At 45.5% G+C, this 26,925-nt stretch overlaps 2 protein-coding genes across 2 annotated transcripts; both read right to left on the bottom strand.

Moving 5' to 3' along the window:
• Positions 1–687: 687 nt before the first annotated feature.
• On the bottom strand, positions 688–6,868 carry LOC145415049 (uncharacterized). The gene is made up of 3 exons (XM_080284464.1): positions 5,387–6,868; positions 4,063–5,277; positions 688–861 (listed from the first exon to the last, which is right to left on the bottom strand). The coding sequence occupies exons 1-3, from the start codon at positions 6,866–6,868 to the stop codon at positions 688–690; spliced, it is 2,871 nt and encodes a 956-aa protein (XP_080140590.1).
• An 8,443-nt stretch (positions 6,869–15,311) lies between these two features.
• LOC145415048 (uncharacterized) lies at positions 15,312–15,827 on the bottom strand. Its single transcript, XM_080284462.1, has one exon. The coding sequence runs from the start codon at positions 15,825–15,827 to the stop codon at positions 15,312–15,314; it is 516 nt and encodes a 171-aa protein (XP_080140588.1).
• Positions 15,828–26,925: the final 11,098 nt, after the last annotated feature.

Raw genomic sequence — 26,925 nt, 5'->3', positions numbered from 1 at the left:
ATCAAGATCAAGATTAATTAAAAACATACTATTTTGCATTATACTAACCTAACCTAACCCAACCAAACCTAATCCAACCTAACTAACCTAACCCAACCTAACCTAACCTAACTAACCTACACTAACCTAACCCAACCCAACCCAACCTAACCTAACCTAACCCAAACTAATCCAACCTAACCCAACGCAACCTAACCTAACCTACCTTTAAGGGTGTAGAATTGTTCCTTTATAAACGGAAACGGTGAATTAGCACTGGATCTTCCCCTTACTCTTCCGACTTTTCCTCCACCAGCCACAGTACCACTGATGTCTACCTTCCCGATCTTTGCAGGGCAAATTACACTCTTTACACTACAGTGGGGCACCAACTTTCGCTACAGCAGGATTCGCGGAATCCACTTTCGCGGCATGCACCAAATATTCCCTAACTTCCACTTTCGCTTGAAAAAAATCGATTTTCGCGCACAAATTTTGGGTTTGGGACAATATTTTGACATTTTAATTTCCTGCACCGCCCGCCCGCAACCCACCGCCATCTTGAATGACGTCATGTCAACACTCTGTCCACCCATTCCCGCCATTGTGTACGAGCGTGCTAGCTCCATTGTGTTGGATTCTCACGGTTCAATGGCCTCTACTATACCTGGTAGTGTGGGGAAAATTATTGCTTGCTTTCAATCAGCACTAAGTCTGATTGGTGAAGTGTTCAATAAACGCATCCATGAAGGGCAGCAGGCTCTTATCACACGCTACCTGCAGAAGACTAAGGAAATAACGGAGGTGGAAGTACCACTGGAAGCCGAGGGGGCAGCTGACCATGGTGCTATCCCTACTGACAGTGCCATAGAGGAGCTTAACCTGGATGAAGATTTCGATGGATTTGTTCAAGAGAACCTAGCACAAAGGGAAATTCAGCACAGAGTGGAAGTGTTGCATCAAGTTGCATCTGAGGAGGCAGAGAGAGAGAGTGGTAGCGCGGCAGCAAGAGGTGGCGCCAATACGTCTGGTGTGGCTAAATAAGCCCGCCACGCGCCTCGGATACTTACCCCCAACATCCATTAAACACCTCAACCTGGTCTCTGTGGTATGTTTCTCCTCATATAATGTGTACTGTACAGTTTTTATTGTTTGTATCTCACAATGCAATGTACAATAGTGATTTGATGTACTGTATTGCAAGTGAAAATGAAAATCTGATGTTACTTTAGGATAACTGGGAACCAATTAGCCTTTTTGCCATAAAGACAATGCCCCAACTTTCGCTAATTCCACTTTCGCGCATTATTTTTGGACCCAATTAGGCGCGAAAATTGGTGCCCCACTGTACTTCACTTGGCAATTTTTTCTTAGTAGTTCAACAGGTGCTTCGTTATTACTGTGGTAGTCCCTGATAATCTGCCAGTAATTCTTGCTACAACCAATACAAGCTTGGAAATCAACAACACATTCTTCACCACCGGAGGCCATGACTATGACTGACTCTCAAAACTTGGGCGTCCCTGCGTCACCCACAAATACTTTAAGGTGATTGGCTGGTTTTACTTAAGACTGGTGTGACTGGCTGGTTTCAAAAGTCCCAGTTGCTCGGGAAAGCCTGATTGGCTATTTTTAAAACTCACATACATACGAAAGTACCAGCCGAGTACACTCGAGTCCAGCCGACATAGACCGAGTACACACAGCTACACCAGCCAATATGGCGCAACATTCATCCGCTACTAGGCGTTAGGCTAACCTGTCACTACATGACTACCCTTACAAAATTCACTCCCCCAACTCAAAGTAGGCTTAAAAGGTAGGTCTTAGGTAGAATAGTTCAGGGACGTAATATAATGAAAATCGGTAACGTTGGTTACTTCTAAAGTAATACCATTTAGGTCTGTTTGGCTAGATTAACTAGTTGTGCAGTATATTTTTGCGGTGCTTTTTATGCGAGTTCAGTGATTTTTGCCTTCGTTTTCTGTCAGTTAGGTTAGGTCTTTGGTTGGGTTAGGTCAGGTAGGTTGGGTTAGGTTATGTTAGTTTATGTCTGTTTGGTTAGGTTAACTGGTTGTGCAGTAAATATTTCTGTTGGTTTTTGATGCGATTTGAGTGATTCTTGCCTTCATTTTCTGTCGAAAATGACTCATTTCACCTCCTCATCCAGTTAAAGTTCATGATTGGAAAAGAGGCAAAATGAAGCATTTCCGAAAAAGAAATGGTCAAAATCACTCAAATCTCATAAAAAAAACTGCCAGAAAAATATACTGCACAACCTAGGGGGTGTATTGGCAACTTGTAAAAATTTATCTTAAAAACTATGTGGGAGTGAGAAGGATTCTGTCAGTTAGAAAACTGATTTATTTGAAAATTTTGATGAACAGGACACAGCATATGTACTGGTAACCTAACAATGAATAATGAACTATGGGCTATGATATAAGAAGCAAATTATGGCATAAATCTTTAGGTAAAACTTAAACAGGTGTCGTCATTCAAAAATACCATTATTTTCTAATGCCAAGAACACAAACAGACTTAGGCAGTCTAGATCATAATAAGCCTAAGTGTGAAGCCATCCCTACTGTTCAAAGAATATTCATATCTTCTATTACTGTGGTATTTCACTACGATATTGGGTATTACTTTAGAAGTAACCAACGTTACCGATTTTCATTATATTACGTCCCTGAACTATTATAACTAGGACCTCACTCTTAAGCCTAGTTTGAGTTCGGGGAGCGAATTTTGTAGGGGTAATCACGTAGTGACAGGTTAGGCTAACGCCTAGCAGCGGATGAATGTTGCGCCATATTGGCTGGAATCAAGTGTACTCGGCTGGAACTTTCGTATGTATATGAGTTTTAAAAACAGCCAATCAAGCGTTCCCGAGCAACAGGGACTTTTCAAACCAGCCAATCACAACAGTCGTAAGTAAAACCAGCCAATCACCTTAAAGTATTTGTGGGTGATGCAGGGACGCCCAAGATTTGAAAGTCATAGTCACGGCCTCCGGTGGAGAAGAATGTGTTGTTGATTTCCAAGTTTGTATTGTTGTAGCAAGGATTACTGGCAGATTATCAAGGACTACCACAGTAATAATGAAGCATCTATTGAACTACTAAGAAAACACGGGGTTTTGCCAAGTGATGTACAGTGTAAAGAGTGTAATTTGCCCTGCAAAGATCGGAAAGGTACTGTAGACATCAGTGATGCTGCAGCCAGTGTTGGAAAAGTTGGAAGAGTAAGAGGAAGATCCAGTGCAAATTCACCGTTTCCGATTATAAAGGAACAATTCTACACCCTTAAAGGTAGGTCCGGTTAGGTTAGGTTGGGTTAGGTTAGGTTGGGTTGGGTTAGGTTAGGTTAGGTTGTTAGGTTGGGTTAGGTTAGGTTAGGTTGAGTTGGGTTAGGTTAGGTTGGGTTGGGTTGGGTTAGGTTAGACTAGGTTGGGTTAGGCTAGGTTGGGTTAGGTTGGATTAGGTTTGGTTGGGTTAGGTTAGGTTAGTATAATGCAAAACAGTGTGTTTTTAATTAATCTTGATCTTGATTTGGGCGGATAAGCCCATTTTCGGAATTCTTACTCAAATTTCCAAAGGGGGGATTTCCCCCCCAAAATGAAGGTCAGAATTAATTAAAACACCCTATCGTGCATTGGAACACAAACAAATTTTCATTAAAAAAACCGTTGCTTACTTCTAAAAATTTACCCAATTTTGTTTCCCTACCTTCAGCAACAGGATATCCATCAAGGTTTAGGTTTTAGCTATGCATCCCTTAGCCAAATGAATTGGTTCAATTGACGGCTGCTGCAGTTCCTCAATATGGATACTTATGGTGACCGCAGCCATAAAAAATGCAAAAACAAATTCCTGAGATATATAACATGTTATAAAACAAAGAAATATATTACCGCCTTCCTCGCTTCTTTTCCGATTGTAAACTTGGTTCTTGGTTCTTGGTGTTGAGTTAGGGCTTTCATTTCCAAGGGGGTTGGAGGAGCCCTTCCGGTGGCTTATGGAGCAGATGTCTTGCCTAGATGCGATGCAGTTGCCTGGACTTCCTTAAGAAGACACACACCAAACGAATGACAGGATACCTTAGGGGACTGTTCAGACCCACACCTCCAAGGAGTACTGGCAGAGTGAAGTCTCGTACACCTAAGATAGACAGACGATCCCTCAATTCTGTGCACATGGAGTGAAATCTTGGACAGTGCAAAAGAAAGTGGGCAATTGTTTCCTCTTGATCTCTGCACCACTGGCAGTAAGGGTCTGGCACCAGGTGTAGGCGGTGGAGATGGGACGCCAGACCAACGTGTCCAATGCGCAGTCTGGTGAGTGCCACGTCCAAGGCACGAGCAGTGGAACGGGCCCAAGGGTGACAAAAGGAGTCCGTGCGGTAAGCCCCTAAGGTGGAGGAGGGGAGCTCTGCTGCCAATTCTGAGTCCCAGGCCTTTCCACTAGCAACCATCAGAAGCCTGCTACAAGTTGCCTCTTGAAGTGGAAGAGTCTCCACTGCTGCTGAGGTCAAAGCCAGCCTTGCAGCCCTGTCAACTATCTCATTGCCCCTGATGCCCACATGAGATGGTATCCACTGTAGGCGAAGTACCCAATTCTCCTGGAGAAGTTGACTCAGCAGGGTCTGGATGTCATAGAGGAGATGTCTCGCTGACTGTGCCTTGGGGGACACAATAAGGTGCAATGCTGCCAGACAGCCTGTATAAATGACCACCTTCTGGGGTTGGAGATGTGCCTTGATGAAGGCCAAGGCCTTGAAGAGGGCAAAAAGTTCCGACGTGACACTATCATGAAGTGCAGCCAAGCGCCATGTTTGGCAGTGAGAAAGGTCCACTATATATATTGCCGCAGCAGATGCTGCGGGTGTTGTGGTGTGTGAACCGTCAGTAAATACTTCAAAGTATCCCACATACACCGTGTCCGACAGCTCTCTGTACAATGCTGGTGCTAGATGTCCATCTTGAGATTTGTCAAAAGACTCCGACAGGCAGAATGATATTAGAGATGAGAGGTCCCTCCAAGGTGGTGTTGGGGGCACTGAGGGGAGGGGCTGACGGAGTGGTGGTGGTAGTGAGAGGGACCTGTACGCCCAGAGAGCCCTGATCAAGAGTGGTTGGCGGGACCTCACAGGCCAAGCAGGATGTGACAAAATGACACCCGCCTCCTCGAAGAGCACTGGTAGAGGGTGGTGGCGGAAGGAGTGTTGTATGGCCTGGTAGCGGTGGCAAACGAGCTTCGACCTGGTGACATGTAGAGGAGGGACACCACTCTCCGCCTGCAAGGACAGCACGGGGGAAGAACAAAATGCGCCCAGGGCAATGCAGGGCGGCGTTTTGTAACGGGTCAAGTTTTCGCAACTGAGTGGAGGATGCTGAACCATAAACTGAGCACCCGTAGTTGATCTTTCCCAAGATTGCAGCACGGTAGTAGCCTAAAAGAAGGTCACGGTTGGCACCCCATTTAGACCCTGCTACACTCTTTATGACGTCTAGCTTCTTGGCGCAGGATGTTCGGAGGTATTCTATGTGGTGACGCCACGCAAGGACTGGCCCATCCAGACGAAGTCCCAAGAAGGTGTGCGTACGAACTACAGGAGGAGATTCAGTGCCTATCCTGACCACCGGCTGAGATGGCATGCGACGCAAGGTGAAGGCCATCACGGCACACTTTGACACCCCGATCTCCAGATCCCATTGGTGAACCCAGTCCTCTAGAGTTGAGACAGCCGCCTGAAGTCTCCTCTGTGCACCTTCCATGGTGGTGTCCCTGCTAATGATAGTCACGTCATCTGCATAAACCAATGTGGAGACGTCCGGATGGTTGGGTAGGTCTGACATCAAAACATCGAAAAGCAAGGGGCTGAGAACTGAGCTTTGGGGCACCCCTCTACGGATGGGACGAGGAGAGGAAATGGCCCCACCAATAGATACGACATAACTTCTGCCATCAAGATAGTTGACAAACCACGCCAACACTGAACCAGAGACCCCAAGGCGGGAGAGCTTATACATGATGCCAGTATGTGGCGATGAGTCAAAGGCCCCCTTGATGTCCACGAAAAGGGCCAGCATATATAGCCCCTTGCGGTACATGTCGTGGATCAGGTATTCCAGCTGGCAGAGTATGTCCAAGGTGCCCCGGCATGGGCGAAAACCACATTGTTCCTCTTTAAGAAGGGATCTAGATTCTAGCCACCATGACAGGCGACGAGCCACCATCCTCTCCAGCAGTTTCCCTACACACGAGAGAAGGGCGATGGGCCTGTACGAATATGGCTTGGTCGGGTCCTTGCCTGGCTTGAGGAAAGGCAGCAGCATTGAGGTCTTCCATTCCCCCGGGAATATCCCCTGGCTCCAGCTGCGATTATAAATGTGAAGGAGGCAATCCTGCAGGTTGGGTGTCAGTAGCTGGAGGAATTCATTGGTCACCGAGTCTGGGCCCGCCGCCCTGCCGGTCCAAAGGGCAGACAAGGCGGAGACAAGTTCTGAGGCAGTGAAAAGATTGTCTAGACCAGCAGTTGCAGGGGAAGAGACGCTTCGTTGTATTGCCTCCTCGTACACTGTGGAAGAGGGCAAAGCAGATGGATGGCCGAACTGGGTGTCGAAGAATGACGCCAGACAGTCGGCCTTGGACAGGTCATCAAGCAGGCACAGACCATCCCTGCGGAGTGGATAAGTGTGGGTGGTAGGGCGTCCTGACACAGCCCGTAAGAATCTCCAAGTGCGGGCCGTGGAGGTGGAGAAGGAAAGGCTGGCACAGAAGGAGGTCCAGGCTTGCCGTTTTGCCAACTTGATGGTTCTGGAGCAGATGGCATTAATCCGACGGTACTTGCGCCCCAGTTCTAGGCAAGGGTTGCGGCTCCACATGTGCCAGGCTCAATGACGGGCCCTGACTGCATCCGCACATTCGACTGACCACCATGGGACTCCTGCTCGGTGTACACAACGGCGAGTTGAACGCTGAGAGACTCTGCCTCCCACCTCAACCAAGAGATGTGCAAAATCCTTAGCCGACAGTGGAGGGGAACCCCAGCTGCCTGGAAAACAGGAAGCCAGTTCCTTCTGGAATGTGTCCCATTTGTCTCCCACCAGCTTCCATCTTGGGCGACAGTCTCCTGACTGCAACGTGGAAAGGCCCGGATAATCATAGAAGACTGGTAGATGATCGCTGCCCATATAGGGACCCACCTCTACAGCTGGACACTGGAACACTGGATCTCCAAGGCAGAGGTCCAAGACTGATGGTCATCCGGAATGGGGGTCATATCGGGTGTACAGGCCAGGAGGTGTGAGAAGACCGATGCGTGGGGAGTCTAAGAGTGCCTGAAAAAGAGACGATCCCGATACATTATTGATGGTTAGTGAAGGATCCCAGAGGTGATGATGGGCATTAAAATCCCCCATGATGAAGGCAGGGGCCAGCAGCTGATGAAAGTAATGTACTAATTCCTCCCGGGACACATCCTGACATGGGTTGTAACATAACAGCACTGATGCCCATCCAGATCTAAGAGCCACCCTTACCGCCAAGACTTCCATCAAGCCACTGGGATATTGGGTAAGAGGCAAACTCACACTCTGGGAGGTCTCCCGAACAGCCAGTAATAGGCCCCCACCCCTCCCCTGAGGGCGGTCTGACCTATAGACTATAAAACCCCCCAGGGTGAGGTGGATGCGGGGTTGTAGCCAGGTCTCACACACCCCTACCACATTTGGTTCCCTTTCAGCCACTAAAATGTTAAAATCCTGTGACTTGTGGACTAGTGAATGAGAATTCCACAGCAGGATTCTTAAGCCACCTGTACCCCCCATGATAGTATCAGGGACAATAGCCGCGGCCAAAGGAGGGAACAGATTTCTATGAAGGACTTCCCCTGTTGGTGTAATGCCAGTGCCTCGGTGAGAAGTGTTATAAAAGAGTTCCCAGAACCTGGACCCTCATCAATGGACGACAGAGGCTCTGAATTTTGTTGATGTCCTGGATGGGTAGGGTGAAGTCTCCGTCGGCCCAACAAAGGCAGGGCAGGGGTGGGGCCAGAGGAACACTGTTGGGAGGTACCATCATTCCCAATGGCAGCCATATCCGGATCCTGTGGAGGCACCCCCTGGGCTTGAGGGCTGGCAGTGCGGTGACGGTTGTGAAAAGCAGTGTGGGGGCGTGATGGTGCCTTATTCACAGTGGTGTCTGCATGGATAATGACCTCTGCCCCTGATGCGGGGTGGGTGGAGACTCCCAATACATCAGTCAATCTTAGGTCCTCCTCCTGAACATCATCAGCAAGGACTGCATAGCGGTTTGAGGATACACAGTTAGCATAAGTCTTACCTTGCTGAACGAGGGCACTGTGGGGGGCCTGGGAAGGTGTCAGTCGACCTGGCCCACTGGGAGTCGGGGTGCTACGGGATGCAGTGTGTAGTTCACGAAGGCACTTGTTGATCTCCGCAGAGCTGGCACCTGCCTTCCTCATGGTCATGTATATATCGCTGGCCTTCCTGTAGATGGGGCAGACCTTGGACACCACCCTGTGTTCATCACTCCCACAAATAAAACACCTAGGGTCTCTGGTGCATTTCTGGTTGTCCTCTGATCCTGCCCTAAAGGGGTGGTAGCCACTACACATGGAGCACCTAACCTTGTTTCTACAAGTAAGTCGGGTATGACCAAACAGATGGCAATTATGGCAGCGTAATACGGGACGGGTGTACTCACCAACCGGGAACGACAAGTACCCGAAGAAGACCCTGGAGGGAAGGGGGCCACGATAGACGAGTCTTACCCATTGTGACTGGCTGGAAGCACTGTGGGCCGGAAAGCGAACTGGAATCCTGGTAACCTCCAAGAGTTGAGAGGCATGGTTGTCTGCAGGGGACAGCCTCTCTGCTATCACTGAGACGTCCAGTTCTGGGGAAATTGGCCCAATCTTGCCCACTTTTACAGCACCTCCGGGTTCATAACTGGCGCGCCTGCACACCACAGCCCAAGGTCCCAAATTCACCATTTCCTCAGGCTGTTGTTCGAGCTTGGTCAAGTTAGCTGAAAAGATTGCAAAGGACAGGCACGATCCATCCCCCAGTGGCTTGGTGGATCCCTCCACAATGTATTTGGCAAAAGGAGATTCATTGAGGGCATCTGTCACCCTCTGTGGGTGACAAAACACTCTGGATCGGTCCTGGGTCCGCGCTATGTAAGTTACATTTGTCTGCACTGCCACACCTTCCTCTGAAGCTTGAGTGACGGGCTTGGACTGTGGCAACGTTTTCCTGGCCTTCTCAGTCGATCCCGAAGACTTTTCCTCACCCGAGGTTGAATATGATGGGGTCTTTTTCCGCCCTGCCAGCCGGTGTCCATATCTGCTCCTCCACTCTCCCCTTCCATTATTCACCACTACACACACACACGCACCTCCCCTCCACACAAGAGGTACTAAACACTCCACCCCGTATCACACACTCTATGGTAAGATGTAAGAGCAACGTCACTCCGAACACCGGGACCAGTTCTCCGAAACGTCCGTACGCTACGGCTCTCTCACCCAGAATCCTTCTTCGCTTCTTTTCCGATTGTAAACAATGAACGTTCTCCTGCATTCGAAAGGCAAAAAATTTTAATAATAATAATAATCGATTGTCTTGTGAGTCCCTTATATAGGAAATTAACCAGTAATAAAACCATTGTTTTATCGAATAATCATTCGGGTGACCAGTTATCCAAAATATCAAAGAGGTACCGAAATATGGCATTCGACTTTGTATAAAACAAGATTATGGTTACTAAAGAAAACCATCCCGAACGTAAAGATGGGAGTAACTTTAATTTTCTATGAAAATTAATACACTATTACATTGTGTGTTCTTTCATTACTTACATAATGATAAAGTTATCAAATTCTTTTATTGATGACTGAGTATATGTTTAGGTAATAGATCTGACTACATTATACTATTATTGTTGTTCAGTATGAGGTTTACTTTAGTAAGGTTGAGGAGATTTCCCTAACAGAGCCCCAGGGCGCCCTTTCTTGCCTGGGGGCCATACAGTGGACGCACATGCGTCCGCCCGGGGGCGCCCCTGACCCTCATTCCCTCCCAAACGACAAAAATTAATTTTCCTTTACCGTGCGTTTCATATTGTCTATTTAGCACTTTTCACTGCCACATATTTAAGTGCTGGCGAACTTTTGTTACGGTTTCTTGGTGTTGCTTTTGCATAGCCGACAGTGACTATTCGGTAGATACTACGTTGATTACCAATAAGACCATAGCTGTTTTAATCATTTCCTCACCAACAGTCTCTAGATTCAGTCTCGGTCACTTTGCTGGAGCTTAGTGAGTCAGGGATGGGAGGGAAAAAAAAAAAAAATTCCCATAGCTGGGAACACTCTGCTTCTTACCAGTGTTTGATAGTTATACAAGTCACTGCTATTTACATAAATTTTGTCTGCTACAGTGCTTTCATCAAGATTCAGTTTCAGTTTTCCTCTGGCTTGCTTGGAGCTCAGCCATTTCAAAAGATGAAGGTTCAAGTAACTGATGACAGCTGTATCCATTTCCTCTGCGTACTGTGTGATCTCTGTTGGTCCTCCATCGGTTACGCCGGTAGTTATAGATTTTTTCCCACCTGACACACGTCAGAGTGGAAGCGGGCCTATGAGCCCGCCAGTCACGCCCACTCACGCCGCTAGAGGGTAGAGTGGGTGGAACTATGAAGGAATCGACTTAAAACAGCAGTATTCGTCCTTTAGGAATTATTATTCTTTTTCTAATGCAGAAAAGGAACGAAAGGCCGGAAGCCCTGAAGATTTTCCCTTCTACAAAAAAAGAGGCAAACTCAAAATCCGTTCAATTCGAGATGCTTGGACGCACTACATTTTAAAAGACTAGATATCATAGCCAGGTGAAGTTAGAAGACAGTGCCATAGTTGACCTGTTGTACACATGAAGGACAGGAAGTAACGGTTAATTCTTGCATTAGAGTTAGAAGGGTGAGTGGTTGCTGCCAGATGGGTGCAACGCTCCCTCCGTAATGATGTGTGGGGAGGGGATGCAAGCAAAAGTTCAGAAGAGCAGTGACCGTTGAAGTAGCGATAGAAAAGAGATAAAGATGCAGGTGTTGCGAAAAGACAGAGGTTGAAGGGAGTCAGTAAGAGAAGGAAAGTTTTCGAAAAATGGGACGAAAAGCCTTTGACTCCACCCTGTTGAGAAGAGTTGCATGTGGGGAGCCCTCCAACCATCAAAGCTGTACTCTACACAGGGGCAAATATGACTCCTGTATAGAGTCAACAACTGTGTGGGACTAAAGATGGCACAGAGTCTAATCTCTCGGAAGCATATTTTGCCACCAACACATTATGATCTTTCCATGGTAAATCCCGAGAGAATGAAACCCCAACTGCTCAGTGATGATGCAGGATGGAATTGGATGTTGTTAAATAGTGTGGGACACCGTACAGGAAATACAGACAGAGGGAGACAGTTCCAGAGTTGACCTGTTGCATAAATGAAGGACTGGGAGTAACGGTTGACTCTTGCATTAGAGAGTTGGACAGAAAAGGGGTGAGAGTTTGTTGCTAGTCGGGTGCTACGCGCCCGTCGTGGAAGTGGAGGAATGCATGCAGACAGTTCAGAGGAACGGTGACCATTGAAGTAGCGAGAGAAAAGACATAAACATGCAACACTGCGGCGAAGAGGCAGAGGTTGAAGGGAGTCAGTAAGAGGGGGAGAGTTAATGAGACGAAAAGCCTTTGACTCCACCCTATTGAGAAGAGCTGTATGTGGGGAGCCTCCCCATACATGAGAGTTGTACTCCACACAAGGGCGGATAAAACCCCTGTATAGAGTCAACAACTGTGCAGGGGTAAAGAAGGAACGGAGTCGGCATAGCACACCCAATCGCTTGGAAGCAGATTTTACAAGAGATGTAATATGATCTTTCCAAGACAAGTCCCGAGCAAATGAAACCCCAAGCATGTTCAACGATGATGCAGGATTAAGTTGAGTATTATTAAACATAAGTGGGTATACCTGTGGAAGATTTTGTCGGGTTGATAGGTGCAAAAACTGAGTCTTTGATGCTTTAAAAACAACAAGGTTACTTTTTACCAAAGTCAGAACAATGAACCAGGTCAGAAATTAGGTGTGCCATAGCCTCATCCCTTGCCTGTCGAAGTAACTGCTGAGATGGACGTTGTGGGAATCGAATGGAAAGGTGAAGGGTGGAGTCATCAGCATATGAGTGGATAGGGTTAGGTGTACAACTTAGAAGGTCATTGATGAATAAAAGGAAGAGAGTTGGTGATAGGACAGAGCCCTGAGGAACACCACTGTTCATAGATCTAGGAGAAGAACGATAGCCGTCTACAACAGCGGCTATAGAACGACCAGAAAGGAAGCTAGAGATGAAGGCACAGATGGAAGGATAGAAACCGTAAGAGGGCAGTTTGGAAATTAAAGATTTATGCCAGACTCGATCGAAAGCCTTTGAGATGTCAAGTGCAATGGCAAAGCATTCGCCAAAGTCCCGAAAGGAGGATGACCAGGAGTCTGAAAGGTAGGTGAGAAGATCACCTGTGGAGCGTCCCTGACGGAACCCATACTGACGATCAGAAAGAAGGTTGTGATAGGAAAGATGCTTTAAAATTTTTCTATTAAGAATTGACTCGAAAACTTCTGAGATACAGGATGTTAAAGCAATTGGACGATAGTTAGAGGGTTGGGAATGGTCACCCTTCTTCGGGACTGGCTGAATGAGAGCAAACTTCCAGCAAGAAGGAAAGGTACAAGTTGACAGACAAAGGCGAAAGAGTTTGCCTAGGCAGGGAGTAAGCACAGAAGCACAGTTCTTGAGAACAACAGGAGGGACTCCATCAGGCCCATATGCCTTATTAGTACTGAGGCCAGCAATGGCAGAAAATACATCAGCTGAAGAAATTTTAATGTTAGCCATGAGGAAGTCAGAGGGGGGAAGTCAGGGAGGAACAGCACCGGAATCGTCTAAGGTGGAGTTGGAGGAGAAAGTCCGAGCGATGAGATCTGCTTTATCAGTAGAAGAAATAGCTACAGAGCCATCAGAGTAGAAAAGAGGAGGGAAGGATGATGAGGTAAAGTTGTTAGAAAGGTTTTTGGCAAGGTGCCAGAAGGAGCGGGAAGAGTTCGAGTTAGAGAGTTGAGAGCATTTTGTACGGGTGAAATTATTTTTAGCAGAGCGAAGAACAGACTTAGCACGATTCCAGGCAGAAATGTATAAGAGATGTGATTCAGGGGTGGGTTGGCTCCGGTACCTTTTATAGGCCCTCTCCTTGTTGCGGACAGCATTAGAACAAGCGTGATTAAACCAAGGCTTTCGTGCATTAGTCAAAGGATATGAGAAAGGAATGTATGCTTCCATGCCCGAGAGAATAATCTCCGTAATGCGCAAGGCACACCCAGATGGCTCGCGGCCATGGAAGCAATAATCATTCCATGGAAAATCAAAGAAGTACTGCCTGAGGGCCTCTCAATCCGCAGCTCCAAAGTGCCAGAGACGACGTTTTTTTGGAGGGTCCACAGGCCGTACAGGAGTGATAGGACAGGTTAAGGTGATAAGGTTGTGATCGGAGGTGCCCAACGGAGAGAAAAGATTAACAGTGTAAGCAGAAGGATTAGTTGTAAAGAAGAGATCAAGTATGTTGGAGCTCTCTCCAAGGCGGTCAGGGATACAGGCAGGGTGCTGTACAAGCTGCTCTAGGTCATTAAGGATAGAAAAGGTGTAGGCTTGTTCACCAGGTGGATCAGTGAAAGGAGAGGAGAGCCAAAGGTGGTGGTGAACATTGAAATCTCCAAGAATGGAGATTTCAGAGAAAGGAGAAATGGATAGAATGTGTTCCATCGTAGAAGTAAGATAGTCAAAGAATTTTTGATAGTCAGTAGAATTAGGAGATAAGTAAACAGCACAGATATATTTAGTCAGAGAATGACAGGAAAGCCGAAGCCAGAGTGTAGAGAATTCAGAAGAATCGAGTTCAGGAACACGAGAGCAAGATAAGTTGTTGTGTATATATACACAACAGCCACCTTTGGCTGTGAAATGAGTATTTTGAAAGTAGGAGGATACAGAAAAGGGTTTGATGTCAGTTGCTTCAGACAGCTGAGTCTCAGTTAGGAAAAGAAGGTGAGGTTTAGAGGAGGAGAGGCGGTGCTCAACAGAGCGAAAGTTAGAGGAAAGGCCACGAATGATGCAGAAATGAAGAAGAAGAGAGTCAGACAGTGGTTCCAGGCACCTTGAGTCGTCACCTGGAGAGGGGCTGAAGGTGGGGGCATATATGTTCCCCCCCCCTGGGGACTCCGAGGCTATGTTAATCGACGCCATTTTTTTGAAAATTTTGAAAAGGAAGTGTGGTGTGTACTGTGCATGTAGTTTGGTGTTGATAGTTGGAGAAACTTGTAATGGAGAGCATGCTGGTCTACTCTCTGTATTACTGAGACACTGAAAAAGTTCAACAAAGAGGGATGGTCGGGACCTAGTCCCGAGGGCTGATGAAACGGGAGTTCCAGCTCTCCCTGTCATCAGCTTTCCATCCACCTTGGGAGTACTGCCCTGCTCGACTGGTGCTACAGTCTACTCCTATGTGTGTTAAAGCAGCTGCTGTGATGGATCCACGCTGCGGGATGCGAATGGAAAGGTGAAGGGCATAAGCGTGGACAGGGTAGGATGTACGACTTAAGTCACTGCTGAATAGAAGTTACATCCTCATCCCACACTGCCACAGCCTCCAACAGCAGTAGTTCAGTACAGGAAGGACGTTGCACAGTGAGTTGTTCTTCCTATGGTCAGCCTTTAGGTGTACAGTACACAAGATTAGCTGAAGCGAAAATAAACCCTGGCTCCTTAAAGTTCACTGTCTTTATTTTCCAAGTAACTCCACTTAATGGTTTCTGACTTCACTGTTTTCACAAGCACTGCAGCTATACAAACTTCACTAACTGCAGTTACACTTAATACCTGACAACACTTCACCGTTATTACAAGTTCTGATGATATACAGTGTTTCAAAAAAAATTTATATCTTTTGAGATGTAAATATCACAGAAACTATATAGTCTAGGCAAATGAAACTGAACACGCTTAATGTTGAGCAACATACGATTTATTCCTCAAAATGTGAAAGAAATTCAAAGGTATGTGGATTCCATGAACGATTTCACAAATTTTCAATATGCGTGCCGCCTGTGACACGGCACACGTTAAGTCGGTAGTCCAGCTCTTGCCAAACACGCTACAACATGTCTTGGGTAACAGTCTCCAGTGAGGCAACGATTCTCTGCTTGAGTTCCTCTAGGTCTGCAGGAAGACGGGGACAAACACCAGTCCCTTCACATAGCCCCAGTGGAATAAATCGCAAGGTGTCAGGTCAGGTGAACGTGGCGGCCATTTCAACAGCACATTGTCTTCATCACCAGCACGCCCGATCCATCTCCCTGGCAGATTCTCATTGAGATAAGCCCGCACAGTGAGCTTCCAGTAAGGTGGAGCCTCGTCCTGTTGAAAAACGAAGTCTTCATGTTCATTTGCAATGAGCTCATCCATTAGCCATTTCTGAAGCATTTGCAGATAAACATCGTCAGTTACATTTCCCTCAAAGAAAAACGGGCCATGAAGATGATTCTTGGAGATGGCGCAGAACACATTCACTTTTGGTGAGTCCCTCTCGTGCTCAACTGTGGCATGGGGATTTTCTTCGCCCCAAATGCGAACATTATGTCTGTTGACATTGCCATTCGTATGAAATGTGGCCTCATCACTGAAAACAAGACGTTCATCGAACTCGTCATCTTCAAGGTTCTCTTGCATATCAACACAGAATTGTTTGTGCTTTCTCTTCTCATCTGCCTTTAAGGTCTGAACGAGCTACAGCTTGTAGGGTTGTCCTCAGGACACGCCAAACTGTTGTTGTAGGAATCTTGGTTTCCAGACTTGCTCTTTTTATGGACTTCTTGAGGCTTTGCAAGAGTTTTTCACGAACCCACTCGACTGTCTCTTCCGATGCTGGTGGTCGTCCAGATCCTTTTGCCCTGCACAGACACCCTTCCTCTCTGGACTTTTTATGCCATGTCCAAATCTGCATTGCAGTTGGTGCATTTTTAGAGAATTCTCTAATAAATGCACGCTGCACAATCTTGTTCGACTGTCTTCGAGCATACTCTAACACACAAAAAGCCTATTCTTTTCCAGTGAATGGCATTTCTATACCTGAAAAGATAAAAACATAAAAACATTAAACATAAAATTTTGACCTGTTTATAGCCTACACATGCTGTTAAAATCTGAGGTCATTTGAACGACAATTGGCACCGTTGTTAGATTGCGAAATGATATCAAATTTTTTCAAACACCCTGTATAAACTTCAATAAACACTTCACTGTTTTCACCAGTACCGAAAATAATCTGCACTAATGCATGCCAGCAACTCTTCACAAACTTCTCTGACAGCACTACACTTAAACTGAACCAAAACCGACTGCACTTCACTTAAACTAACCCGAAACCCGAATAGACCTGTAATAATCTCTACCCCATCTTATATAAGCTTAAATTATTCGAGTGACGTCTAAATTCTACGAGAACAACAGTTGCCAACTCGGAGATATGAAAACATGCCTGAGTTGTCTCACAGTACAAAACACTCTAAATCATTGGTAAATTTTTACTTTAGTCCCACCCTGCCATATTTTCTCAAGAGTTTCGGAATGCAATGTTTTATAGTGTTTCTCATGTGAATCTGATAGTGATTTGGTAAATTTTTACTTTTACTCCCGCACGCCATTTTTGCATGGAATTTTCATTTTCCTAGTATTTTCAGTGTAATTCATTTGAATTTGACCTTCATTTCTGTCGGAACTCACTCGTTTTTTAGTTACACCCCCCCCACCCCCAATGTTTCACTGTTGAACAGGAGGTTCTGGCAGGTTGGATTACGCAAAAACGAGCGATTTCCGACAGAAATGGTCAAATTCAAATGAATTACACTGAAAATACTGGGAAAATGAAAATTCCATGCAAAAGCCTAACCTTGCTGAAATAACCCTAACCTAACCATACTTAAACCGGTAAATTTTTACAAGTGGACAATACACCCCCTAGGTAGTGCAATATATTTTTCTGGCAGTTTTTGATGCGATATCGAATGTTTCTGACCTTCATTTTCGTCGGAACTGCCTCATTTCCCCTCTTTTCCAATCATGAACTTTGGACAAGTAGGTGAAATCAAGCATTTTCCCAAAAAAGTGAAGTAAAAAACAACTCAAATCGCATCAAAAACCACAGAAAAATATAATTTTAAGTTTCTTATCGAACTTGTTTCCTAACTGGGGGCTCCGCCCCCAAACCCCAACCTGGCCGTGTTTCCCTAACTGGGGGCTCCGTCCCCCAGACCCCCAGCCTGGCCGTTTCTAACTGGGGGCTCCGCCCCAGACCCCCTGACATTACCCTAACCTAACCTAACCTATCCTAGGGGAGTGCTTACCTTGAGATACGATGGTCCAGGACGAGAGTCGTCCGTTTCTTGCGTCTTTTCTTGGTCTTATTCAAATAAAAAGTATGCCTGCACCGCCAGATCTTGTCTTTTTCTGTATTATGTTCTGGGCACTTTGGAACTGTAGATCTAATTACTCCATGGTCTTTCAAGAACGATATGGCACTATCTTCGTTTTCATAAAACGTAGCGAAAGCTTTCATGTAATTTAACTCGCACCAATTACAGATCGCCAGAGCGCAATGACTTAGTTCAGGGGACTGACGAAGTTTCAAAATTTGAAATTCGAGGGGAAATGAAAAGGATGCACTTGATTGGCTATTGTCTATTGAATGTGATTGGTTGAAGCCGACTTACATGCGCAGTTCCACCCACGCAGCGGTAACGCACGTACTAACACACACCCTACCCTTGCTAACGCACGCACGAACACACATAATATCCTAGCCTCCACTCCGTCAACATGTCCGCCCGCCTCTGTCAGGTACATTAGTTAGTGGTTAATTAAACTAGTAAAATGAAATTTGCGACGGGTAGGACACACTCTGCGTTGCTAAGTATCATATTCAAAGTAAGATAATGGAAGAAAATGTGTCCGGTGCTGTACGGGAGTAATTATACAATAATACCAGTGATTTCTGTCGCAAATCACTCGTTTTCCGTAACCCCCCCCCCCACTGTACCAAGGTTATTGGGGGAATACGACGAAAACGAGTAATTTTCACTGAAAATGACCACCAGAATCACATGAATAACACTAAAACATTGCATTCTGAAACTCCTGAGAAAGAATAATGGGGGACCTGTGGGAAAGCGTGGTTTTGGGTGGGGGAAACACGGAAAATCGAGTGATTTCCGACTGGAACTGGTATCCAAATCAAACGAAAAACACTAAAATCCTTCGGAAAAATATAATTTTCAGCTCCTTGAGTTCGTGTTTCCTAACTGGGGGGCTTTGCCCCCCAGCCCTGGCCGTTTCCTAACTGGGGGGCTTCGCCCCCCAAACCCCCATTACATTAACCTAACCTAACCTTTCCTAGGGGAATGCTTACCTAGAGATCAGAAACGGTGAATTTGCACTGCACCTTCCCCTTACTCTTATTTTTTTTTTTTCCACCGGCCACAGTACCACTGATGTCTGTCTTCCCGATATTTGCAGAGCAAATCACACTCTTTACACTGCACTGCACTTGGCAAAACCCCGTGTTTTCTTAGTAGTTCAATAGATGTTTCGTTATTACTGTGACAGTCCTTGATAATCTGCCAGTAGTCCGTCTTATTCCCGATACAAGCTTTGAAATCGACAACACGTTCCCCTGCACCGGAGGCCATGACTGTGACTGACTTTCAAATCTCGGGCGTACTTGCGTCACCCACAAATACTGCAAGCTGATTGGCTGGTTTTACTTACGACTGTTGTGATTGGCTGGTTTCAAAAGTCCCTCTTCCTTTGCGACGCCTGATTGGCTGTTTTTAAAGCTCACATATACGAAATTACCAGCCGAGTACACTCGAGTCCAGCCGACTTAGACCGAGTGAACGTGCCCGCACCAGCAAATATGGCGCGACATTCATCTCAAATAATTAAGAAAAATAACATTTATCTCGGAAAGTATTTATTTGCGACGGATGTTTACTGAGAAGAAAATGATGTACTCAATACACCCGACATATAGAGATAAGTCACATTTTCCAGCGACCGGGTGGGATTAAAGTAAAATAATACCAAATCATTTTCCATACGAACTTAAATTACATATTTTAACAAGCAATCACTTAAAACATTATAAAGAAAAAAAACAAAAATTAATGCACAGCTTACGAAAAAACTACGCTCACAAATAGCAGACAAACCGGCACTCTGAAGTACCGATACTGGAACTACCGAACACGAAACGCCGAGAAGCTTCTCGAGCAGTACCTACCTGACAAATCTCACATTTTAACAGAAGGAAGTGAAATAGTGACAGGACAAAACTCTGGGGAACCCCATTACCGATCTAGCTTTGTAAGAAGAACGGTGGCCGTCTACAGCAGCAGCTATAGAACGACCAGAATGGAAGCTGAAGTCACAGATAGAAGGACAGAAACCGTTGGATGGCAGTTTAAAAATTAATGATTTATGTCAGACTTGGAAATGGTTGTAAGTGCCTTCTTTACCTTATGATAATTCACTGAGATTCACAAACTCTGCACGTCTCTCCAGACATTTTTATCTCGCTAATTCGGACTTTTCTTTCTTTCTCTTTTTAAAATTTAGGTTTCAACAAGTATTATTCATTTCAGTTGGTATGTACATTATTATCATCTCATGGCAGTGTGCTGTCAGATGTGCGAAACTAGACTTTAAATATTTTAAATCTTAACGGGAACTTTCGAAATGCCTATAACTACGTCCAAATCCAGTCCTATGCTCTAAAGCAGTCGTGAATTATATTTACTCCCGTGTCGAACTGTGAGATATAGATATGACATACGTCATTGAAATTACTAAAATATTACTTAGAAAAATAACCAGTACTAATTACTGTTTTAATATTTCATTTACGGTAATCGGCTCGCTGCTCATCCGAGTCCTTCACATCATCGCACTGAAATATTTTATATGGTTTAAACACTGTAGATGCTCACTTTCGTATTATCAAATTAATATTAACTTACCTTAATAGGAAGGAAGGAATAGTGAAGAACTAGCACCAAGCCATAATATGGCTATATGGCACTGTAGTAGAGGGAAAATAAAGGCCAGAAGAAACACGGAAATACCATGAAGAGACAGGACGGAAGAGCAGAAGAGGACAGGAAAGAAAGACTGGAGACAGAGAGGCCCCTGTTAGTCGCCTCTTGCGACAAACAAGGATACTGGGGAAGTAATCTTCCCCTCCCACGAGTATACAGTACTTTAATAGGAGCTGCCAAGCATGGGCCAATCAACGTACTGCATCTAATCATAACCTTAACCAGCAGGCTATATTGACTAAATTAATTGCAGAAATGAGGGTTTTGTCAGAAAGAAATGTAAAAATTATGATTACTTTTCGCCTACTTATAGATAGACGAATATATTAGGGTGACTATAACCGGTTCATATTGAAAACTTTAGAGATATCCTACAACTAGCACATAGCCTACAGTATGTAGCGCACAGTACAGCATGCTAGGTTTTGTGGCACCTCTTCCCTTAGCGACACAGGTATTTTGCATATTACAACTTAACAGTCACTTCTATGTATATCGTTTTAATAGCGACACAATTTGCTAATACATACAAAGGGACATATAAGATGAAGTTGTACCAAGTCCCCAGTGTCGTTTAGAATTCGACGGTCCTATAACCCGACATAAACCTTCCTTCCTTCTTTCCTTCGGTTCATAGATGGGATGGGAAAGGGAAACCGTACTGCATGTAGCACATGAAAAGCAGGCAAGACCCTAATTGTGCCTCGGATGTAGTATGATATGACTTTAACTTTCTTCATACTACTACCAGACTCCATTTACAACACCCATATGGCGAATGGAGTTAATGAAGGCTGCACTATCCTCCCGTTCAGTCTCTCCAATGGTGAGCAGGATCGTCGCCGAATACGAAGAATAAAACGAGATTTATGTCACTGGAGTGAAGGGAGTAATTTAACTAAGTCCAATAAGCTGGCCGCATTTTACCTGGTACTTTTTGCCAGCGAGCGCAGTTTTACGTCCGTTTTCTCATAACATTATACAGCATATATCAAGGTAAGGTACCGTACATAATAAGAATCAACAACTATTGGACCTCACTACCATGATTACTGCAAGTCAGCATAGGGTCTCCATGATGAAATGTTGAGACTTGTCACTCCCAAGCGAAAAGCTTAAGGTTCGCCTTTAGCGAAACCTAGTGAAAAGTGAGGTGTATGTCTGGAAGAAAATTCGTATCACGAAGCGGTATTTGGTAAATCTTAAGAGTCAGATAACTAAAGCAATGATACGCTTCAATGAAGCACTACTATTACTTGGAAATACAATGTGATTGTAGATATGACGGCAGACTCCACCAACCGACAATGTTTAACCCGCCTCATCCCGTTGACGTGAATAAACGTCCACACGTTTTGTCACTGCCAATCCCGTTGACATACATAAACGCGAATCAATTGCAAGGTCCCTAATTTGCACAATTTTCAATTTTCGCAAGTGATTTTTGGTACATATACACGGAACACCTTCCTCTACAAGATGCCAGGCAGGGACAATGCCTTACCCAGCATGACCTCTCCCCCCCCCGAACGCCATTGTCTCGGCAATTCACCTGTTACCAGTGACCTGGCCAGTAAAGACATGTCGTGCCACGGTACAAAATTCAGGGCCAGAGTGGTTCCTCACTCAATGACAATGTGGGGGACAAACTTTACATTGCATTAGAGGAAGAAACAGTCAGAAATGATGATCAGGTAATGTCGCCAAAAAAGGTCAGGTATGTTGATGTGTTTGGTGAGTGAAACAATGCTTATATTGCCTATATTACTGTGTGAAAACCAAAATACTCTTGTACTACATATACATTCGTACCAAACAAATAAATAAAAACTGTTTATGAGTGGTGTGAAATGGTTACCCTCCCATAGAACTCGTTTTCTTTGGAGCCAGCCTGATAGAAAACACAGTAAGGTGAGGAGGTACTGCTACCTGTATCGAGTATTTTAAACCTCAGGTGAGCGATTTCTCTATGAATTTTCAATGTTTCTCACCAAAAGCAAAGGTTTGAGCCAAAAAATATTTTTTCCAAAAATGGTCAGGATTGGGAGGAGTCAGTGGTGGAAAAGTGGTCGGGACGGGGCGGGTTAAGGGATTGTGGGATGGAAGACTGTTATGCTAGGTGTTTAAGGGTCAGCTTCCCGAGCTGGGTTCTCTTTCTAGACTGGAACTTAGACAAATAAGAGAGAGGCAGGACACAAAAACTCAGGGCAACAACCTTACACGTGTATTGACAAATTCTAGATGTGGAACAGGCAGATGTCACAAAACAGGAATTCTGACCAATTATAAGTCATATACAGAGATAGTGGGCAGTAGTATCGCGCAGGATACTATGTAGACAATAGTTCAGGGCAAAAAGGTGAATAGCACAATGAACAGCACTTAAAGTCTTTGGGCAGGGGAATCGATCACTGTCACTTTGAGGGAAGTTTACACGGTACTTAGAATGGGCAGCTTGTACATAGATTTTATGATAAGGAGGAGCTATACTGCTAGGGCAGAAACAAATGTTCACTGGAGTCACTGTTGAGTTTTCCTTATTTTCTCACTGTTTCATTATTTGCCCCAAACTGTAGCGGCCACAACACTAATAGATCTTAGGCTTAGTTTCCCTCCAGTAATATAACACACTGCCCGATGTTTTAGGTCACTGTTATACTGTCACTGCACTTTCACTGTCACTCACTGTCGGAACTGGGTAGGGTGACGGCGTGGTTAGGGGCGGGCGTGAGGGCTCACAGCCCGACTCCTGATGGGGGCTGAGTCCCGCCAGTGGCCTCTGAATCCAACGGCCACGGGATCAATCATAGGGGGCGTCCTCTCTCGTCTGGGGCTATGGGTGGGGGAGGGTCTCTCACTGTCGGGCCCCGGAACTGGAGTGGGGCCCTCAGGGGTGGCGCTGAAGAGCCTCCTGAAGCGCTCGCCCAGGCGCCTGATGGAGGACGAGGGTTGTCTGTGTTGGGGTAGCAAGAGGCCTCACCCGGGAGTCCTGGGGGCAGCCTAGGGGGCCCATCAGCTGTGGTCTCCTTCCGTCGGGAACGCCGTCAGGGGTGAACTGCAGCGTCAGCCTTCATTGTAGTCCATCAGGTAGGGTCCCTCTGGAGCTGGTTGGGCAGAGAACAAACCCTGGGGATAGTACAGGGCCTTTCCACAGGTCATCGGGAATGAGGCTTTCCTCCTGTGGGTTGCCTCTCTGGTGGTGGACAATAGGATCGTCTGCACCTCCACCAGTCAGCAGGTCTTATGACAGAGGACCCTCTCATAGCAGAGTCACAGGGGGCGATGAGCTTTGGTGTTCCTCCTCGGCGCGGCTACTGGCCATCGCTGGGTTCCCGTGGGCAATGAAACAAGGGCTGCTACTGGCTGTCCCTTCATCGTAGGCGTGGCTACCGGCTGTCTCCCAGGCCCAACTCCCTGACGGGGGAGCAGGCAAAGTGTGGCTACCGGCCGTCACTTGCCTGTTGGCGCAGCTACCGGCCATCGCCTTATCCCCACATAGACAGCGACGTGCAGATGAGTAGCGGCTACCAGCTGTCGCCTGTGTCCTGTTCTCTGAGGCAACTACAGGAGGAGAGGGGACGTACCCTTCTCTCCCCAGCGTGGCTACCGGCCATCGCTGGTTCCCGTAGGGGGGTAGAGCAGCACCTGACAGAGGAGTGGCTACCGGCCATCTCCTGCCATGTGGCCCGGCTACAGACCATGGCCTTTTAAGGGTGCGGCTACTAGCTGTCGCCTGGACCCAGCTACAGGCCATGGCTCTTAAGTGAGAGCAGCTACCGGCCATCTCCTAAAGGGCAGAGTGGCTGCAGGCCATCTCTATTAAGCCTTCCAAGTGGCTACCGGTCGTCTCCTGAAGGTCCGAGCGGCTACTGGCCATCTCACAAATGGAGCGGCTGCTGGCCGTCGCAGGGGTGCTGCTTGGAGCTATAGAAGTAGCTCCACCCCGATCCCTGTTGAGGGTCAGCTTGCCCACAAGGTGGTCTCCGTTTCCCAAAATGGTGGCGGCGGGCAAGTTCCGCGTCATAGGGGTGCATGGCCCAGGCGGACTTACGTCCCTGTTGCCCTGAGTCGGGCCGCGCTCTGTCCACCCCTCTGTAGGCTCCTCCTGGGGGGGTTATGATGACCTCTGTGAATAATCCCGGCATTTTAGAGATTAATTTATGCAATTGCAAAATACCCAGTACTAAATATTCATTTACATGTGATATCTTTTTATTAACGAGTATTTTAGTGACGACAGGCCTTACCAAATCACATTAATTTATGCAGACATATAATATTCACGATAGTTACACTAATGTTTCAGGCCTAGGACCGACTTAGGTTTGTCACCTAGGGAGCAGACGAAGTTTAGGAGGTCTTCCATTCTCTCTGCCATCTAAGCAGCATCAGCTAAACACCTCTAGGCATGGGACGCTCTTGACTGTCCTTGTTGCCCAGGGATACTGTGCATGGTTGTGCGTAGAAATGGTCCAAAACAATGTTTTGTCAGGACCGTTATAAACCAGAGGCAGTTTTTCGCGACGTTACAAGTTATTTTGGCAATCTTACGTGTCATAAAAATACCCCCACTAATACCAATACACCAGTCCAGCATGAGACAGCCCTAGCATGTATTCAATATGGACGGTGGGTGTTAGCATCGAAGTGGTGACATGTAGAGGTGTATGATATGTAGGAGGACTACTGGGCCTTGGGAGCAGGCTGTGAAGCCTATGCCCAGAGTTGGACACACACACACACACACACGCACACACACACACACACACACACACACACACACACATATATATCCATCCATCCATCCATTGCCAGACGCCATGTATCCCAAACGGGGTGGTCAAGGGCTTAGAGTTAATTGTTTTACAGGGAGGGGCACTAATCCTCCACCAACCCCACTTGACACGTAGGGATGCCAACAGCATCTGGTGTTCCCAGGCGGTCACCCATCCAAGTACTAACCAGAATATATATATATATATATATATATATATATATATATATATATATATATATATATATATATATATATATATATATATATATATATAATTTGTGGTAGGTGGGGGCTCTCACCATCCACTCACTCGATGTAGTGCTGCTGCCGGGTGTCTGCCCTTTCCTCTCCTCCATCCTTCTTTCCTTCCATCCTCTTCTGCCTTCCTTTACTTCATTCTTTCCTTGTCTTTCTGCCTACGGATAACTTTACACTTCCTCTTCTATCTTTATTTCCTTCATTCTTTCCTCTTCCTTCTGACTGTGGGTGACTCTACACGAGTGACAAGCCAAATGGTTTCCTGTACACCAGGAAACCATTTACTACGCTGGGTGGTAACCATATAACCAAATTTTGGCGCCTGGTGGTTTAGTGAGTAATTATTGCGCTCCAATCGGATTGAGCCGGTGAAGGTTTATATCCAAGGAATGGTTGGGGTTGATTGCTCATGTAATGCCACTCAGGGATGAGTGAGGCTGGTTACTCTCATCTTAAATGTCGGGACCAACTGCTTAGCCTCGGACTCCTACGCTCCTCATGGGGCAATGTAGGATTGGATGATGATGATATATATATATATATATATATATATATATATATATATATATATATATATATATATATATATATATATATATATATATATATATAGTGCTGATACCCGTTCTTGTGAGCACCCAAAGTCAATACAAAATTGAATCTTGGTCAAGATTAGTCTCAATTAGTCTATGTTCCTCCCGCGGTATTTTGACTGGTACTAACTTAACATTAGTTTTCCATGATAAGAACATCAAAATCTCCAGCTGTAACCGGCAGGAAACAGTGAGAAAGAACATCTCACAGTATAGAAAAAACTGACGCTGATATTTTATAAGAAAGTTCGAAAAAAGACACCGCCGTGAAACCTGAAAAAGGCAAAAAGAATTACCTTTGACCTGTAGATTTTTCTTTGTTAATATTATAATTCCTCCTCCTTTTCTTAAATTTGTCCTTTCTTCAAATATTGTATTCCTTTTAGTTTAGGGTATCGTTTGATATCGTTTGGTTTATTTTGTTTCAGTTACGCAAATAATGTAGTTCTTTTTCTTTGGTATAGTCTTTCGCCTCTAATATTTTAGACAGCATTCCATCTACATTTGAGTACATCAACTTAATTATCTTGTCTACATACATGCCCTAGCTTGAGTCTACTACCGTCCTTCTTTTTGTTCCCTCTTGGTTATGTGCCACTTTCATACCTCCAATCCAATTACTTCCTAAAAAAAAAAAAAAATTACCGGTACTCTTCCTCTGATCTTTCCTCCTTTGTTTTTGCTTCCTCCCTCTTCTCCTTAAGCATTCCCAATTCCTCTTTAGTTAGGCATTTTTTTTCCCATACTTTTTAAAATTCCTTCTTTTCCAAGGGTTTGTTTGCATTTTGTGGTATTTCCTCCACAGTGTTCACACTTTGGAAGGTTTCTGTCAAGGGCCTTGGCTTATTTCTCTCATATTTCCCTAGCTTTTTGTGTTCCTTTATGTCTTTATCACAGATGTCCTCTGATACTTCCTTCAGTATGTTCATTATATTTACCATCTCCTTTTTGTCTCTCGAAATTTTTGTTTCTTATACATTTCTTCTTCATCAATACCAGTGATTATTACTGTAGATTTGTTGATATGCTGAATCTTTGACCAGTTTTGG

This window comes from Coenobita brevimanus, chromosome 101 (genome assembly GCF_032717465.1).
Source record: "Coenobita brevimanus isolate Jiangsu-jjx chromosome 101, ASM3271746v2, whole genome shotgun sequence".
Classification (NCBI taxonomy): domain Eukaryota; kingdom Metazoa; phylum Arthropoda; class Malacostraca; order Decapoda; family Coenobitidae; genus Coenobita; species Coenobita brevimanus.
This window is presented reverse-complemented; position numbering and strand designations above follow the sequence as displayed.